Source organism: Arachis stenosperma, chromosome 9 (genome assembly GCF_014773155.1).
Source record: "Arachis stenosperma cultivar V10309 chromosome 9, arast.V10309.gnm1.PFL2, whole genome shotgun sequence".
NCBI lineage: Eukaryota > Viridiplantae > Streptophyta > Magnoliopsida > Fabales > Fabaceae > Arachis > Arachis stenosperma.
Window position 1 is genome coordinate 158,892,383 of NC_080385.1, and position 18,219 is coordinate 158,910,601.

The 18,219-nt window shown below is 32.3% G+C and overlaps 2 protein-coding genes across 3 annotated transcripts; both read left to right on the forward strand.

Moving 5' to 3' along the window:
* The first annotated feature begins 3,381 nt into the window (after positions 1 to 3,381).
* LOC130950298 (protein FAR1-RELATED SEQUENCE 9-like) lies at positions 3,382 to 5,816 on the forward strand. The gene is made up of 5 exons (XM_057878808.1): positions 3,382 to 3,797; positions 3,956 to 4,260; positions 4,360 to 4,529; positions 4,625 to 5,641; positions 5,757 to 5,816. The coding sequence occupies exons 1-5, from the start codon at positions 3,382 to 3,384 to the stop codon at positions 5,814 to 5,816; spliced, it is 1,968 nt and encodes a 655-aa protein (XP_057734791.1).
* Positions 5,817 to 15,080: 9,264 nt separating this feature from the next.
* On the forward strand, positions 15,081 to 17,129 carry LOC130947641 (prefoldin subunit 5-like). 2 transcript variants are annotated; one of them, XM_057876350.1, is made up of 4 exons: positions 15,081 to 15,506; positions 16,521 to 16,598; positions 16,820 to 16,914; positions 17,037 to 17,129. In XM_057876350.1, the coding sequence occupies exons 1-3, from the start codon at positions 15,201 to 15,203 to the stop codon at positions 16,904 to 16,906; spliced, it is 471 nt and encodes a 156-aa protein (XP_057732333.1). In that variant the 5' UTR covers positions 15,081 to 15,200; the 3' UTR covers positions 16,907 to 16,914; positions 17,037 to 17,129. The 2 variants fall into 2 exon arrangements, with proteins under 2 accessions (XP_057732333.1, XP_057732332.1); XM_057876349.1 differs by having other exon boundaries at positions 15,082 to 15,506; positions 16,820 to 17,129.
* Positions 17,130 to 18,219: the final 1,090 nt, after the last annotated feature.

An 18,219-nucleotide genomic window follows, 5' to 3' on the forward strand; every position in this document is an offset into this window, starting at 1 on the left:
CTTTTTCTACTGTATAGTATTTTTACTTTCTCAAAGAAACTTAGGGGATATTTTTACTTTTGTTTCGTATCGAGTTGAGAGACATTTTCATTTTGTCTCCTAAGTGATAGAAATAGAAATGAAGTAGGGAAGAAGAAATAACACCAGATGTATCCTGGTTCAGCTACTTGGTGCAATGTAGTTTACATCTAGTCTTCATCACAACAATGATAAAATTTCACTATCTCTTTCGCAAGATTACAAACAACAATGCTTCCCTAGCGTCTACTCAATCTTATCTGGGACAAATCCAGATTCTAAACCCAATCCGAATTTGACTAGACCTCAATCTAGCTTTTAACAGCAAAGTGCTAACCCAACTTCGCCACAAAATCATGACACAAAACAGAAAGATATACAAAGCAAACCTGAGACATCTTATGATTTTTTCTCCTAGTTTAACTCACTGTCTTTTACCTCTCATTGGCTTTTTCTTACAAATCTTACCATATTTGCCTTTTACAATGAGACTCAGACAGATCAAACCTGAGAAAAAGAGAATACTAATTGAACTACATGAAGGAGAAGAACTCTAATAGTTTGGGTAGCTATGAGAGTAAACTATGTGCTTTTCACTTATTCTTCTTACCTTCAACCCTTGGCCGTTCATCCTTAATATAGAAGGGTGAAGCCTCCAAGGTTGAAACAAGTTCAACTCTCACACTTTCTTCTTCTTCAACATCAGAGTAGCAGCGGCTTCATTAGAGAAAAGAGAAAGAACCGAGTTTGTTGCATGCATGCTCACATCTTCTCTCTCATCCTTTTTCTTCAAGCTTCTTCAATCTTGTTTGCTCAGCTTGACTTTGGCCCCAAGTATTGATTTTGAACGTTGATGAGCTTCTGAACCAAGATGGCTTCACATTCTTCGTGGTTGCTTCTTCTGTGTATGAGAACTTGTGGCTTTTTTCTTGGTTTCTCATCGTAGCACAAATGAGAAAATAAAATTTTGTTGTGCTTTGACCGAGAGAGACTAGCTACTTAGTTGTAGCCCATTTTCTTTGTTTTGATTTGGCAACAATCTTGTTGCCTTTCTTCAAAACCTTCCTTCTGTGCTTTCTATGTTTCTTATTTTTTTTGAATGAGTGATGTGGCTGAAGCAAGAGAGAGAAGAGAGAATTAATGGCTTCGGTGGAAGTCTCAAGAAAAGTGAATAAAAACTTGGAAAATGTATCACTTGAACCAAGGGAGTAGGTAATTGAAAAGTGCTTTGAAGACTTTGGGTCATTTCTTTCTTTTCTTTTATTTTGGATTAAAGATATGTGATGAGGTTTTGCTTAATTGATGAACCAAAAGAAGTGTTGACTTGAATTTTGCATTTGTTTATTGGGCCAACTTATTTTATTTTATTTCCTGCACATTTGACCAAATACATCAAACCAACAATTGAAAATATTTTAATATAACTCTTTAATAATACTTTAATAATATTTGTTCATTATTTTAATTGAATATTAGTTTTCGAAACTCAACAGATTACTCGAGGATTAGCTCACGTGGAGGTTACTCTTGAACCTGATTGTCGAAGACTTTTATAAATAGGTAAAGGTTTGATGAAGAAAGGGTTGAAACTTTACTTCAAAAAAACACTCAAAGCACATTTATATCCCAGAAACTTTCTGTGGCTGCATTCGAGTCATTTTTCTATAGGGTTCATTTTATTGTTTTTAAATTATATTTATATTTTCTGTAACATTTATTTTCTTTGCAAATTTATTTTTTCAAGCAAGTTATCTTTCCTTTTAATATTCAGCACTTTATTTTTCGATTTCAAAGTCCTTCAATCTTGTCGAAGGTAATTTATTACTTTATTTAAATTTGATGTCATTCATTTTGATTTTAGTCTAATTTATTTTCAAAGTTTATTTTGTTTATCTTTTAATTTTTTTTAATTTTGTTTTACCGAAAAAATCCTTTGAAGCACTTTAGAAAACTGGTATTACAACTAGATGTCTAACCATTTTCAGGTGGATGTTACAATACTCCCTTCATATTTGGAGTTTTGAAACTCCTTTACATTATTAATAATATAATTAATAATTATTTTAAGTTTAACCTATTTTTTTTACAAAGGCAAAGCCCAAGAAAAAGATCCAAACCCACCCGATCCAGACAAAATAAGAAATCTGAACCGTGAATCTTCTTCTTCTTCAACCAGTATGTTGATGCCTCCCCAATAACCTCGAGGTTCAAAATCCTTGCCAGTCTTTCAGGAGAGTTCCAAGCCGTCGCCAGTTTCTGACCACTGCTATGCCACTAAAATACCTGGCGCGCTTTCTTCTCCGGTTGTGATACTTCCATGTTCGTCCAGAGTTTCGACAAGACACTGCTGATCGTCTTCTTGCCGTCATAGAGGTTCAAAATTGGGTTCCATATCTGCCGTTTTGCATCTAGAAGGCCTGGTGAATCGACGCCTATTCTTCTTCTGAACTTCGTTGTTGTCCCGTCACCGGTGACTTTGTCTGCGTGCTATTATTACTACAGGTAAACACTATCCTCCATGATTTTTCCTTGCTTTTGATTCACTGCAAAAATTTGAATTTTACCTTCTTTTATTTAAAAGTGTAATAATTTTTCAATGGTATGCTTTTTTATTTTTAAATATTGTTAAATCAATTTTTCTGTATTATAATACCCATTTACTCGTTTTATACTTACTTTATTTTGGAATTTGACAATTTGTCTTGGTTGATACTAGTTCATAATATTTTGATAGTAATGCATGTTAAGATTTTTTTGCTTGCAAATTGATGCTACTTTAAATGTGATATTGCTATTGATTTGTGGTTATTATATGGTGATATCTGTTATGTTGAATTTTGTTCTCCTAGTATGTAAATAAAAATTAAAACTTAAAATGATTTTTAACTGGCACATAACCATTGTTGTTGTAAGCTATTGTGATGATATGATATTTATTTATGATCGCTAAATTTGCAAATTTGTTAATTGAATAGATTCAAAATTGTTTAAACTATGCATTTTTTGTAATGGAAATTTTGTACTCTTTTTTTTGTTTGATTGCTTTTCTTTGAGTTTGAGACATGTGACTTTTTCTATAATGAATTTTAGTCATTTAATAAATAATTTTTTCTATAAAGATAATGTTATATAGACTAATACGAACTTATTAATAATTTATGCCTAATTATCATTGTGTAGTATTTAATTTACTAGAAAAAAATAAATAACATACATATTTTGGTGTTGTCTGATTTCTTTATTTGTAAGTCTAATTTTTGGAGCTTTATCCTAAGCATTTTGTCTTGGAGTACTTAGTACTCAGTTCTAAATTTTTATGACAGTATTATTTATGTTCAGATTATTTCCTTGCAAATGTCATTGATGGGAGAGGACGAGATCATGGATGAATGTGAGTATGAGTATGAAGATAGTATTTTTTATGATGAAAAGTATCCTAATGATGAGTCATACTTAGATGAGTTGCAGCAGGAAGAAGAGTTGGGTGATGAGTTAGCCGGTGAGGAGATTTTTGCAGAATTGACAGATTATGATTATGATGATGCATATGAATTGGATTCAATTGAGGATTTATTGAAACTTGACTTTTTAAGCATTGGTGAGGTTGAAGTTGACAAGTTTCACTTTGGAACCCTAGCCATTGCTTTTGAATTTTACAACAGATTTGCCAAGAGCCAAGGTTTCAGTGCAAGAAAAGACAAAAACTGGAAGAACTCAACCGACGAGACCTACATGCAGAGATTTGTGTATTTTCGGCAAGGATATCGATTAGAGAAGTGGTACACTTTGCCAAACAGAAAAAGGGAACCAAAACCGAGACAAGAACTGGGTGCGAAGCTCAATTCCTAGTCAAGTTTGTAGGGGTAACTGGAAGATGGCATGTGACCCGATTTTCAAATGTTCATAATCACGAACTATTGGAAGGCTGGTTGAGCAGGTTATTGCCAGCTCAAAGGAGTATGTCCAAAGCCGAAATTGCACTCATGAACAATATGCGCAAGTCGGGGATTAGCACATCCCAGGTTTATGCTTTGCTAGCAAGTCAAAGTGGTGGTTTTGACAAGTTGAACTATGGCCCCAGAGACATGTACAATCAAATAGCTAAGGCGAGGCGTGAGATTCCAGAGGACGTGGGTAGAGCATTAAATTATTTGGAGGGGATGGCTGCAAACGATAAATCTTTATACTACGAAGAGCTTCGGGCAACGGATGGAAGGTTACTAAATCTCTTTTGGTGTGATGGTTTATGTAGAGAGGACTATAAATTGTTTTGAGATGTTGTTGCGTTTGATGCTACGTACAACAAGAATAAATATATGTGTCCTTTTGTTGTGTTTACAGGTGTCAACCATCACAACCAAATTATTGTCTTTGCTGCATGCATTGTAACAGATGAGACGGATGAGACTTATATATGGGTGTTGCAACAGTTTTTGGAGGCAATGAATGGTAGAGTCCCATCCTCTGTGATAACTGATGGGGCAAGGGCAATGAAGAATGCGATTGAGAAAGTATTCCCTGGTACTCACCACAGATTGTGTGCTTGGCATCTCCTGCGTAATGCAACTACAAATACGTGTAGTCCTCGTTTCACATCTAAGTTTAGGGATTATATGTTAGGAGATTACGAGCAGTGTTCCGTAACAAGTGGCAAATATTGGTAGAGGAATTTGGGGTTGAGGAAAAAGAATGGCTAAATGAAATTTATGAGAAACGTCGATCATGGGCAACATGTTACATCCGAGGGAAGTTCTTTGCTGGATTTAGGACTACATCACGCTGCGAGGGTTTGCATTCATTGATTGGGAAGTACACTAAGCCTCATTATGACTTATCCGAGTTTATTGAGCACTTCCAACGAATGTTGGGCCATATGCGTTTTAGGGAATTTTATGCTGAATATGAATCTGCTCGTGGAGTTCCAGTTATGCAAACTTGTATTGAACCCCTTGAGATGTGTGCTGCTGATACTTACACAAGGGAGGTATTCTTTTTATTCAGGCCTATTCTTGTTCGGTCGGGTGCAATGAGAGTCGTGGATTACCAAACAAGAGACAATAGTATAATTTATTATGTTTGTAGGTATGCCAAACCAACAAAGGTGTGGGAGGTTGAGTGTGTGGATAATGGTAACGCAATCACTTGTTCATGCATGCGTATGGAATCATTCGGTATTTCCTGTGAACACATTATCTCTGTATTGGTCCGTAGGGATGTGCGCGAAATTCCTAAATGTCTAGTGTTGCATAGATGGACTAAGAATGCAAAAGAATCTATGTCTGAGTCAAGTAGTTTTACAAGCGAATTACAAGTTAGCAGTCGACTTTGTATCCTCAATGAGTATGCTAGGATGATGTCAGAGGTTGCATGTGCTACTACAGAGAGGTTCCATGAAGCAAGGGATCTTATGCTTGATCTTTATAGCTCATACAAAGCACTAGATGAAGGGAACACGCCTTCAAAACCTAGACTGGGATGTGGTACCAATCCTAAAGGGCATAGTGGTCGGAAAAAGCCCCAACGTTGCAGTAATTGCAAGAAACCTGGTCATAATAAAACTTCTTGTTCAAAGCGCAATGAAAATGCTTTCCGTACACAAGGTAGCTCTACCCGTCAAACTGATGTAAGTAAACAAAAATGATATATAATTTCATTTTTTATTCACTCACTTGATATTGGAATTGCTCCATGGTGCTAATTTAAAGTGTTATTGATATAAAATTTCGGTGTGGTTGTAGGCAATTTATGATGATGAATGCATGGATGATGTGGAATACGAAACTCAAGAATGGTGGTGAACTTTGGGATTAGATGTTGTTTTATTCGTGATTAATTTTTGATAGTTGATTAGGGGGAATATGCAGTTACTAACTAAACTATAAATTATTATTGTTTCTTTCGTTTATTCTTAATAGTCGATTTTAATTTAGAACAATCAATTAAGTTGTTATGGGAAGACTTATTATTATTATTATTATTATTATATATGGAAATAGAGATCATAGATTTCCTTTTTTTGCTTTGTTTTGCTATTTGAGAATGTGACTTAGTGTAGCAGTATGATATTTTTAATTATGAAAAGTGTTTGGAATATATAAGACAATTTGTCACTATTATGTATGATGTGGCAAATTTGGCTAAATATGTATATAAATAGGTAGATGATAAAAAATTATTATAAAATATGATATAATGTTGCATAAACTTATTGTAGGAAGCTGATTTAACCATCATGAAATCAGCATAAGAAATAAAATAAATAAACATATGAAAAATCAATGATAGAGAATTCAAAAAAGTATAAAATAAGAGCTCCGTGATTTTATTTATACATTCATAGTTGGTAACATCAACTGATTATATTAAGAAGAGAGATGCACACTGTTGTTGCAGGGAGAAGAATGGGAACCCAAGTTTTTTTTTGTATTTTTTTTCTTGCTTCCTGACTTATTTTCTTTATCCCTTCGTCTGGACACTCAGTTTAAAATGATTTGTCCAACTAACCAAAAATAAAAAAGAAAGATTGAATAGAAAAATTTTAATGAAAGAAAAAAAAAAAATTTCATGTAATAGCTTTTCAATAGACAAGATCGATTTTATTAAAAAATAGTGCTAACTAATATTCCATATGAATAAAAAACAATTGATATTCTCATGTTATATGACGTAATGTGAGAGAATACCGCAAAAACATGTTAAATTGTTATATTATTTATAAAACATGAATAAAACAATATAAGTAGTCAACGAATGGAATAAAAAAAATTTCATTCATGTACTCCACGATTATAATTATTCTTAAATTGTCAAAAAATGCATTATCAAATTGTTTAAAATTAAATATTTTAGTATTTAATTGCAATTTAGAAATATATTTATAAAAAGTTTAATTCTTAATTCATGTACTCACCAGTTATAACTATTCTTAAGTCGTCATAATGTGCATTATCAAATAATTTAAAATTAAATATTTTAGTATTTTATTGTAATTTAGAAATATATTTATAAAAAGTTTAATTATATGTTTTTTGTTAACATAAAACTCCAATTATAAAATTTGTAAACTGTATTGAATGTATTAAAAATGTAATAAAATTACAAGAATTAATAAGTTAACTAAATATTTATCTTAAATAATTTACTAGTATATATAAATAAGTTATTTGAATTGCAAACCTAAAGATAGCAATTTAATAATCACATCAATATAAAGATGTTGAAATTTGTTATGGAACATAGCCATAAACAATACACTACCGAATAAACTATTTAAAGCATTAGTGTCATGAATTCACAATCCTAATTGACAACACAGCTCCAAAAAACAAAAACAAGAAAGAAATTATAAGTGTCATTCCATGTAGTTAACAAAGCAAAGACATAATTGTGATGCACACGGCATTTCAATAATCATCGTCCTCTGCATGCATGTTCCAAAACTCTTGAACAAGTGGAGCTATTTCAGCCTTGAGTTCATTGAATCGCCCATGAAATAATTGCATTGCAGTGTACATCCGTGTGCCATTTTCATCTAACTGCAAAAAAAAATCACTTATAGCCAACTCTATGACAACATTGGTAATACGTATTTACAAATGCAGTTTTTAAGTGACCAGATCGTACCACATGAACTTCAGCGCATTGGGCATCAAATGCATGTTCCAAATTCATCCATTGAAGAACCTATGATGGAGAATCACGGCTGCCCAACAATAATAACAGAAAAAGGAATTGAAACGAGAAAAATAATTTGAAGAAATGACATGATACATTTTATGTTAACAACAACATACAATCCATTTATTGTATTTTGTAAAAGTGATGATACCTTTGATGTCGATTAGGGATTCCTCTTGGAGCATGAATTCTCCATCTGCGCATGTTTTCTTTCATCTCACTTGTTCCCTTTTCCTATTGCTTGGAGTAGTCTTGGTGTTAGATTTGCTAGACATCAGATTTGTCACGTCTATAACACCCTCGTCATTGTCAACCACGTCAGTAAGAACGTCCATTGCGGGTGTGCCAGCTCCGAAAGGCCTAAGCTTGCTTACAAATGGTCTTAAAGACAGAGACGGTTTCACAATGGGCTTAACATCTTGCCCCTCGGGTATGATCAACGGCGGTGAGATTGATCTTGTTTTTTGGACGTCGTCTTCCTTTTCTTTTTTGGACTGAGCAACAAGAATGTCAATCTTGCGTTCCATTGACAACAAGTTGGCTCGAGTGTTCAGGCATTCTATTTTAAAGTATTCCTTCACATCCTAGTGTAAAATATTAAATTTTAATATTCGTATCATTTGATAAGGTATAAACTTAAATAATCTCACAGCAGTAAAAGGACTTGTCCCACTGTGTTCTATTGAAAAATACCTTCATAAAAGAGAGGACTTGACCCACTGTGCAATCCGGCAGCTTGCCACTCTCATCTTGAATTCGAGAAGAACCGGGAAATAAAATTGGTTTGACGAAGTCCTCCTACATGGGATTCAAAAAAAAGTAGTTCGACGACACCACAAAATATTTCAGGAAATGTGAGTTTTTTAAGTAAGACCTGAAGTCTGAATAATATATATATCCTTCCGATATCATTTATACCTCAACAGTTTTGTTTCGAGAGACTTCGTCAGCCTTGTCTTGTATCCTTTCCCCTTTCTTCAGCAAATAATCATCTCCATTATTACTATAAAAGTACATAAATTGGGACATTAATTCGTGTAATTGAAATAATAATGCAACAGAGAGGGCAGAGCCATTAGGCAAGTATCACCTTCCGAATTTTGGTTGGCTCGAACTAGAATTATTGCAATTGTCCTCCACTTCTATGTGGTGCACCTTGTTTGCTGTTTTCAAGTTTGAAAGTGATTCATTTTCTTCATGAGTCATTTTTGACAATGAAATTTCTTGGAAGAGAAAAATGTAATCTCTCTTAAGGAACTCAGATATTCTTATATATTGGTACCATCATCCACCAATAATCGACCTATATTGAGAAGCGGAATCTCCTCGTAACACGATAAGCATATTAATTATAGTTTTAATGAATTATTTGTAATAAATAACAATGAAGATCATTAAAAGGGATTTAAACTGCCCTATCCAAAGGCGCAAAATAAACAAACACGTGATGAATAATATTCAGTTATATAAATAATTTATCAAAAAAAAATGAGAAAATAACTTTTGTTGAAAAACTACAAGTACATTTATTGTAGCGTAAATGATTTATTTTCAACAAATAATAATTAATTGTAACCTATATGAAATTACTAACATATAACAAACTATTTACATAATTTACAAACAAAAAAATGAATATGTTTTCTTTAATGTCGTAAACTCATTAGCTTATTAATTATAGTCGTTATGACCTATTTCCAACAACTAACCATCACGATTACCATATGAAATTAAAACCGCTATAGTCAACTAACATCATGTGACCAAAACAAAACGTAAAATTTACCTGAAGTAGTTTAAAAGCAACAACCCAGACGAGTTCAATCTACACCGCCCAAAAGAGAACAGCAGAAAGAGGATCGATCCAGACGAAGCGGCGGACGGTGGCCATAAAAGCCGCGGAACATGTACAAATGTGAAGACGAAAACCATGACTGAGAGAGAAAAACAAGACGAACACAACGAGAGAGGGAGACAAAGAGATGTGCATAAGAAGTGGAGCTCTAGTATGGAGTGATAAAAAGACCGCGTGCGAATGAGATGAGAGAAGTGAGGATTTTCAATTTTTATTCAATTTATTTTTACTAGTAACAGAGAGTGAGAGGCTGTGGTATGCGGTTGCTGAAGACGAATTCATTCATTAGGGTTTGTTAGCTGAGGTTAATAACTTATGCTTTTTTCGATTTAAAATTTAAGCTCCATAAATTTTCTTCAATTTTTTGAATTTTTTTAATGTTTATACAAAATTATTTTGTCTATTGTACGTATACTTCTTTATCTGAAAAAAAAATCCTTACTATGTCTTTTTTTTTTTTTTTTACAAAACATAAAACTTCAGTTTTTTATTTTTTTATTACTTATACTAATTTCTTTTTTAAGAAATTAATATACAAAAATATATTATTATCAAAATTCATATACCGTAATATTTATTACGAAATAACTATATATCTTTTTAACTTCAAATATATATTTTTAAAATAATCAAATAAGTCTAATTTTCGAAAGTCAATTTTTTTTAAGACTCTTGATGTGCATTGATGCAGTATCCTAGGAGTCTTCCATTAATTGCGGAAGAAATCACGCTGTTTTCATTAAGTTGTAATTAATATTTAAACTAAATACTAAGTAATATATTTGATCTATTAATTAAATGACAAATTCACATTCCAAATTTCCAATGTTGTTTCTTCTACTTACTAATAAAAAAAACTTCAAATTCAATTTTTTTATTTTTTAATTCAATGTTGTTTTTTCTCCCTATATTTTTTTTTTCAATTAAATTTTTATACCATATCAAAATTTGAAACTAGGTCCGAGTCATCACAAAAACAATAAAATCGGCTGAATATTCTATTTAACAAAATAGAATAGTTAATCAAGTGTTAGGCATATTCGTTTTGTATGACATAATATTCTTTTAATTCCAATGTTCTTATCACTCTATGGACTTAATTATAAAATTTAATATCTTATAGGAACCTAATTGAAAAGAAAAAAGTATAGAGACTCAATTAAAAATTCGGTAAAACAATAGGGACAAACAAAATAATTAAACTATTTTTTATTTTAAAATTAAGTTTTTAGACAAAGTATATTTTAAAAAATAGAATAAATATAATTACACATATGAGTACAATAATATGACTACGTTTATTTTTATCAAATTAAATTAAATTGTTAATTTAAACTGTATCCATTTAATTTTAAAATTAACAATTTTAAATTAAGTGAATAAAATTATATTATTTGAAAAAAAATAAAAATATACCAATACGATCAAAATTGTACTGTAGTGAGAATCCGATCCAGTGATTTGCAAAAAATAAAATCTAATCAAATCCGAACTAATGCGGTTTTAATCGGTTTTTAGTTTGAATTGGATTGGATGAGCGGTTTAATTTGGATCGATTTGGATTTGAACACTCCTAGTGCCATTGTTATTTTATTGCTTAAATAACTTGTAATGATCTTCTTTGCTGAGTGACGAGATAATGAAGCTTAAAGTTGTGGTATTCCCTTATACTTCACGGTTTTGCAATTGTACATTCATGGATCTTTGAGGGAGCAGGTTAAATAGGTCTTATGGGTACTGCATAAGGGGATTAGAGTGTGTCTGGAGGATCCTTGGTGAAACTGGTATCGTTTTCGTGTCAAAGGACTAATATGTCATGTTTTTAAAAGCTATATGTCGCGTGGGTTCCTGTAACAGCCTGGTCAACACCACGGGAGCTACGTCAGACTTTTCGTCGAGTCTAGCGAACTCACTTCAGCGGAGGGGTAAATTTGTTCACGTTTTGGAGGGGGTCAGGGACATGAATGTATTTTCCACTCCTTGGGATAAAAATATAGCCGTAGAAAAAATGGTCAATGACCTATTTGTCCTTTTTCTTAATATATTATTAAAGAAGCAGTCTCTGTCTCTAAAAATTTCAATCTCCTATGTCCCTACTTTTTGGAGATACTGAAATACTGAAATTTTAGAGAAAGAGACTAAAATTTTAGAACCAATTTCTGGGCCAACAAACATAATACTGACTCTCAATTAGGGGTGTTCATGGTTTGGATAATGCAAAAACTAAACCAGTTTTTTGGTTAACCAAAAATATAGTATTGGTTAATTAACCAAATTGATTTTACGTAATGCAACCGGTTAGTGAAATTCAAAACAAGTTTTTAACTGATTATTAAAGCAAGAACCAATTTTTTAAAAAAATCGATTTTTATATAGAAAAACCGGTTTTTATATAAAAAAACGGGTTTTTTTACACTAAAAATCAGTTTTTACACCAAAAAATCGATTTTTATACTAAAAAATTGGTTTTTATACAATAAAATTAGTTTTTACATGTAAAAATAAAATTTTACACTAAAATTAATATTTTTACATACAAAAACCAATTTTACACTAAAATTTTACATACAAAAAACCAATTTTACACTAAAATTTTACACTAAAATTAATATCTCTTTATCTCTCTCTTTTTTTTCTTTCTCCTCTTCTATCTTCTCTTCATCTCCTTCTTCTCTCTCGTTTTAGAAAAAAGAGAGAAAAAGAGATAGAAGAGGGATAGAAATTCATAGAAGGTTGAGAGAGAAATAGAAAAGAGAAAGTAAGAAAACAAAGACGAGAAGAAGAGAAAAAGAAGAGAGGAGGAGAAGGAGAGAGAGAAAATGGGAGAGAGAGAGAGAGAAAGAAGAAAATGAAAGAGAGAGGAGCGATAGAGAAAAAGAGAGAAAAGAGAGATAAAAATAGAGGGGAGGAAAAGGGGAGAGAGAGAGAGAGGAAGGAGAGGAGAGAGAGAGAGAGAGAAAGAGAGAGAAGGAAAAAGAAAGGAGAAAGGAAGGAGATATGGGAGAGAGAGATAAGGAGAGGAGAGAACAGAGAGATATGAGGGGAGAGAGAGAGGAAGAGAGATAGAAAAAGAGGACACATGATTAGAGAGAGAAAGGAGAGGATACAGAGGAAGAGAGAGAAAGGAGTGGGAGAAAGAGAGAGAGGGGGAGAAGAGACAGAGAGAGAAGGAGAGGAAGAGAGAGAGAGGGAAAAGGAGAGAGAAAAAGAGAGAAGGGGAGAGAAGGATAGAGAGACAAGGGAGGGAGGGAGAGAGAGAGAGAGAGAGAAGGAGAGGAAAAGAGAGAGAGAAGAAGAAGAAAGAGAGAGAGAGAGAGAAGGGGAGGGGAGAAAGAGAGAGGGGAGAGGGGGAAGAGAGAGAGAAAGCGACGACGAAAGGGAAAGAGAGAGATAGGGGAGAGAAAGGGAAAGGAGAGAGAGAATGGGGAGAGGAGATAAAGAGAAAAATGAGTGAGACAAAGAAGGGAGAGAGAGAGAGAGGGGGAAGGAAGGGGGAGAGAGAGGGATATGGGGAAAAGAAGAGAGAGAAGGGGAGAGAGAATAGAGAGAGAGGAGGGAGGGAGAGAGAGAGAGAGAGAGAGAAGAGTGGGAGAGAGAAAAGAAAAAGACAAAGAGGAGGAGGAGAAAGAGAAAAATGAGAGAGAGAGAGGAGAAGGGAAAAACAGATATAGGAGGAGAGAAAGAAGGGACAGAAAGAGAAGAGACAGAGAGAGACAGAGAGAGAGAGAGAAGAAGAGAAAGAAGGGAGGGAGAGAGAAAGAGAGAAGAAGGGGGAGAGGGAGGGAGAAAGAGAAAGAGTATGTAATTTGGTTTCGAAATTAGGTTTTGATTTTAATTTGGTTTAGGTTTTTGTTAACCGGTTATAAACCGTTATTTTTTTATTTGGTTTTGGTTAACCAATTCTAAAAAATATGGATATAGTTTTTAAATTGTTTTATTAATCTGGTTAATCAAAATGTGGTTATGATTTTTTAACCGGTTAATCACATTTTGGTTTTTTTATGAACACCCCTAGTCTCAGTCTTCTCAATACCTCAAAACAAATATTACCTCAAAACAAATGTTACCTAGGCAAACTTTATAAAGTTCAAAAAATGTGGATCCTAAAAAATTTGTTATAAATAATAATTTTTTATTTTATTTAAAAAAAGCATGTTGGTTTTTAAATAACTAAATGTAGTTTGTTTGCTCTATCTTTTTTTTTTAATTTTTTAAAATTATTACTCTCGATTAATTTTTTTAATAACATGAAGTAAACAAGCACTAAAATAACATTCTATCATTCACTAAGTAGCCATGAGAAAGAATGATACAAATCAAAGTAAAATAGATAAAATGAGTATCAATACAATATAAAAAAAAGGTATAATATAGATTACATAAAAATTTTACAACATAACCGCAGAATGATTCCAAATAATTAAAAATAGTATTGAATTTAAATAAAAAATATATAGATAATTGTAAGCCAGCATGAATTGTGGCTCAATTTTAATTTTTCATAATTAAAGAAGAATAGGAAATAATGGAATAACAAGTTTTATGTAATTTAAAAAAAAAGTTTAAAGCTCTTGATTTACAGGTTAATTTTTAAAAAAAAAAACAACTGTTTTAAATGTATATTAAAATGTGAAAACAATTATCTTTAGAATTTTAGCATACTAATTAAAAAATAATAACATAATATATGCTTTGGTATGTATAATAAGAATGAATTTTAATATAATAGAATAAATTATATATAAATAATTAAACTTAAACCTCAAAATACTTAAGCTAATTAATTTTTAAAATTTAAAAAATATTATAATCAAATTTACTACGAAATGCTAATGCTTAATTAAAATAATCAGAAACAGATGAGCTCTTAAGTCACCATAAGTGACGTATTGGATACGGAAGGAATTTTGCTCATATTAAAAATTCAATATTCTAACTTTAAAAGATATTTTAAAATTTAAAATTAACTCTACAATGGTAAAATTGTCATTTTAAAATTTATTAAATATATATCTTTAGTTTTATAGTTTACTATTTTTTAAAATTATATCATATTTCCAATTTAATATAATTTATTTTAATTTTAAAAGATATTTTAATTTTTAAAATTAACTCTAAAAGGGTGTAATTATAATTTCAGTTCTTCCAATTTTGTTATTTTTATTTTGTTGTTACTAGTATAATAGTTCAAGAAAAAATAAAAAGCTATTAGCCCAAATAGTTTTTTTTGTTTACTATAATATCAAATACTAACAAAAATGGGCATCGAACTTAAAATGGGTAACCAGTTCTAGCCCAAAAAAAATAAAAAACTTCTCTTCTTTTTCATCTATGGAGCTTTGAAACTCCAAACATATACTTTTGCAATGTAGTTTGTTTTTGGAGCATTGAAACTCCATTGAAGTTGGGAGTATCCAATCGGGTGCCCCATTTTCAAGGGAAAAAGTGGGTTGAGTTAGTCCATCTTCACATTTTTGTTTTTCTAGTTAAAGTACAAATTATGCGAATGTATTAAGAGTTAAGACTTTGTTTTGGAGTAGTGTAGTGTATTGGGCTTTTGTTGCAACTTGAAATCACACGCGTGGGAGGGTTTGCCAAAGAAAGCGCGAGTCAGTCAGAGCTGAGCTGAAGTGAGAGATAATCATCGGAGATGGCGTCGTCGAAGGGAGGCGGAGGCGGAGGAGGAGGGATTCCACTGGAGAGGATGAGTGTTGAGCAGCTGAGGGCGTTGAAGGAACAGGCGGATCTCGAAGTTAACCTCCTTCAGGACTCCCTCACCAACATCCGCACTGCCACCACTCGCCTCGAGATCGCTTCCTCCGCCCTCAACGACCTCTCCCTCCGCCCTCACGCCTCCAAGATGCTCGTCCCCCTCACCGCCTCCCTTTACGTTCCCGGAACCCTCGACGATTCTCAGAAAGTCCTCGTCGACGTCGGCACCGGTTACTTCATCGAGGTACGCTCCCCCTCCTTCTCTTCTCTTCAGCTTCTGAGCTTTAAATCAAAACCTATTTAATCGAATTCTGTGTTTGTAGATTGCTTTTATGATCCGAATTGCGTCCTTCGATTTTATTCAGTAATAATCGTTGGAATTGTGTTGTTTTGGCGTCTCCTTTGAAAATTGATGTTAACATTTTATGATAGCAATGGCACTGCTTTCAAGCCACTAGCGTATTTTGCCACCGTCGTTTGTTTTCAGAAACTCCAAAGAGATGCAGTTTATCTTGTTTGCATACATAGTGATAGAACTATGATGAGTTTTTGAGGTACAAAAAAAATTTCTAAATATTAGGTTTCATATGCAGGGGGTTATCTAATTGAGTGATGAGCTAAGTACAGTTCTTGTAGCGATCTATGTGGGAAATGGATCCTCTCCATTTTTTTTTAACACTTAGAGAATAAAGTGTGATCTCTCACCTTTCATTCTATAAGTGGGACAAAAAATAAATAGGAGAGAGAGAGAGCAATGAAGGGTGAGATTAAACACTGGAGAGGATCCACTCCCATCTATCTGTAACTTTCCATATTCAACGGCGCGTGCTGGTTTGTATTCAAGTGATACCATTCATTGTAAGACCTGCCAAAATCTACCAAGGATATTCAATAGTGACATATGGGAAAAAAAAACCACAATTCTTGGGTAGGTATCTATATGTGCATTTAATCATTATATAGTGACACATTTACAATAAAGTATAAGAGACAACCTTTCTGTATCGTGTTCAATATTTCCATGGTTAAGTGTTTCCTTTGCAATATTGAAGATGATAGTGGAGTTGAAAACTTTTAAGGTGTTTGTTTTATCTGGTTTGTGCGTGTTTGTGTGTTGGATGAAATAGTTTTTTGTATTTATAGGGTCTAGCCTATTTTATTTTGTTTGATTTTCGCTTGAATTATGCTCTACAATGTTGTGTTGTACTCTTTCTTTTCAAAGAAAAAAAAGTAATTGTTTCCTTCATGCTGAAAACAGAAAACGATGGCTGAAGGAAAAGATTACTGTGAGCGCAAAATCAACCTACTGAAGTCAAACTTCGATCAACTTGTTGAGGTAAGTTTTTCTGTTACACATCTTCTAAAACTTGATAGATGTATATTTACTACTTGTTCTAAGGCAAGCTTTCCCGAGTAGATGCTGATGGTAATTTCTATGGTTATGTTAAACATGATTATTTCAAGTAACATTTCTTATGAAAATGAAAAAAAGGTTTAGCACCATATGTTTTGCCTTATCCATTTATAACTGAAAAGCAGCATAATCCAAAACTACAGGTTACATCCAAAAAGAAAAATGTTGCAGACGAAATGGCGGTTATTTTACAGGCAAAGATGAAGCAATTAGCATCTACATCATCCTAAAGTAGTAGGTATAGACTTCAATTACTTCTTCCATGTCATTGTACCATAGCAAACCAAAATCAGTGGTTTTAGAGTCAGTGATGTTATATGTTGTTTGAACCTTTTATTAAATTACTCTTCTTTTCGTTAGATACCTCCAAAATTTATCTTGGAAAGATTGGAATTCGGAACTGTGTTTGGAAAATCAAGTCAAACGATTACTATTGGAATTTGGAATTTGGAATTTTGAGAGTATTGATGGATTTAGCAATGGTTTTTTTATTAAGCGCTTTGCGTAGGAAATGACTCTGCTCTGTTATCATTCCGTCATTCTTCAGTCTTGTAGTAACATAAAATTGTTAACTCTAATAAAATAACACAACACTAAATGATCTTCTAAAAGTTAATTTCATATATTTCAAAATATTAATAAAAATGTCAATTTTTTTTAAATATTCTATTGTTGAATGATTGGGACTTACATATGTGAATTTGGTTTATCTCCTTTTGATAGAAAATTAGATATATTTATGATGCAATTATATTAGATGTAAACAACATATTGGTTAATTTTAAAATATAAAATCTATGTTGCAATATAAAATACACATTAAAAATAAATAAAATAATTATGTATTTTTTATACAAATATATATTAGTTGATTTTAATGACTAATTTTAATGTACATATAAATAGTATGTTTTTATTATGATATTTTCGTGCAATTGTAAAACTAAGGAACTAATTTAAAATATTAAACAATTGAGAGGAAAACTCATTTTGAAATTTTTTTTTATAGATTTAATTAATGTGTTCTAAGTTACTAATTATGAAAATTTTTGTAAAAAATATTAGAGTTAAATTTTTTAATATATTTGTTTTGTATTTATTAAAAAAATTATATAAATAGTAATTTTAATATATGTTTTAAAAATACTGTGAGCCAAATCCAAAATTGAAGTTAAGGATGATAATAAAGCGGATTAGGTTTACGCACATCCAATTCTCGTCTCTCGTCCTGCTGACTTTATTCCATATAAAACTAGTTCTACTATTATTTACTAGTAGTAAATATTTGTACCCTAAGTCCCTAGTTTGCCCAGCTTCGCTCCTATAACCTCTTGTTGGGGCAGGTACATTCAGACCCCGACTCTACCCCTCTCAAAATACATCCTGCACCAGATCGTATAATTACTAGCCCCAACTAAGTAGGAGCAGGGTGGATACTTATAGTTGCGGTACGAGTTGTATTGCCATCTCTACTTGAGAGGGATAACCTAATTTAGTTACCTTTTCATTTATGATTTATTGTCCGTTTGTTTCCATCCTCTCA

Excerpts from the sequence above, each read along its gene's own strand:
- LOC130947641 (XM_057876350.1), top strand. The coding sequence starts at position 15,201 with ATGGCGTCGTCGAAGGGAGGCGGAGGCGGAGGAGGAGGGATTCCACTG. Across the intron at positions 15,507-16,520 it reads GCACCGGTTACTTCATCGAG|AAAACGATGGCTGAAGGAAA; the intron begins GTACGCTCCCCC and ends TGCTGAAAACAG. Across the intron at positions 16,599-16,819 it reads ACTTCGATCAACTTGTTGAG|GTTACATCCAAAAAGAAAAA; the intron begins GTAAGTTTTTCT and ends CCAAAACTACAG.
- LOC130950298 (XM_057878808.1), top strand. The coding sequence starts at position 3,382 with ATGGGAGAGGACGAGATCATGGATGAATGTGAGTATGAGTATGAAGAT. Across the intron at positions 3,798-3,955 it reads GGATATCGATTAGAGAAGTG|GTTATTGCCAGCTCAAAGGA; the intron begins GTACACTTTGCC and ends CTGGTTGAGCAG. Across the intron at positions 5,642-5,756 it reads GCTCTACCCGTCAAACTGAT|GCAATTTATGATGATGAATG; the intron begins GTAAGTAAACAA and ends GTGTGGTTGTAG.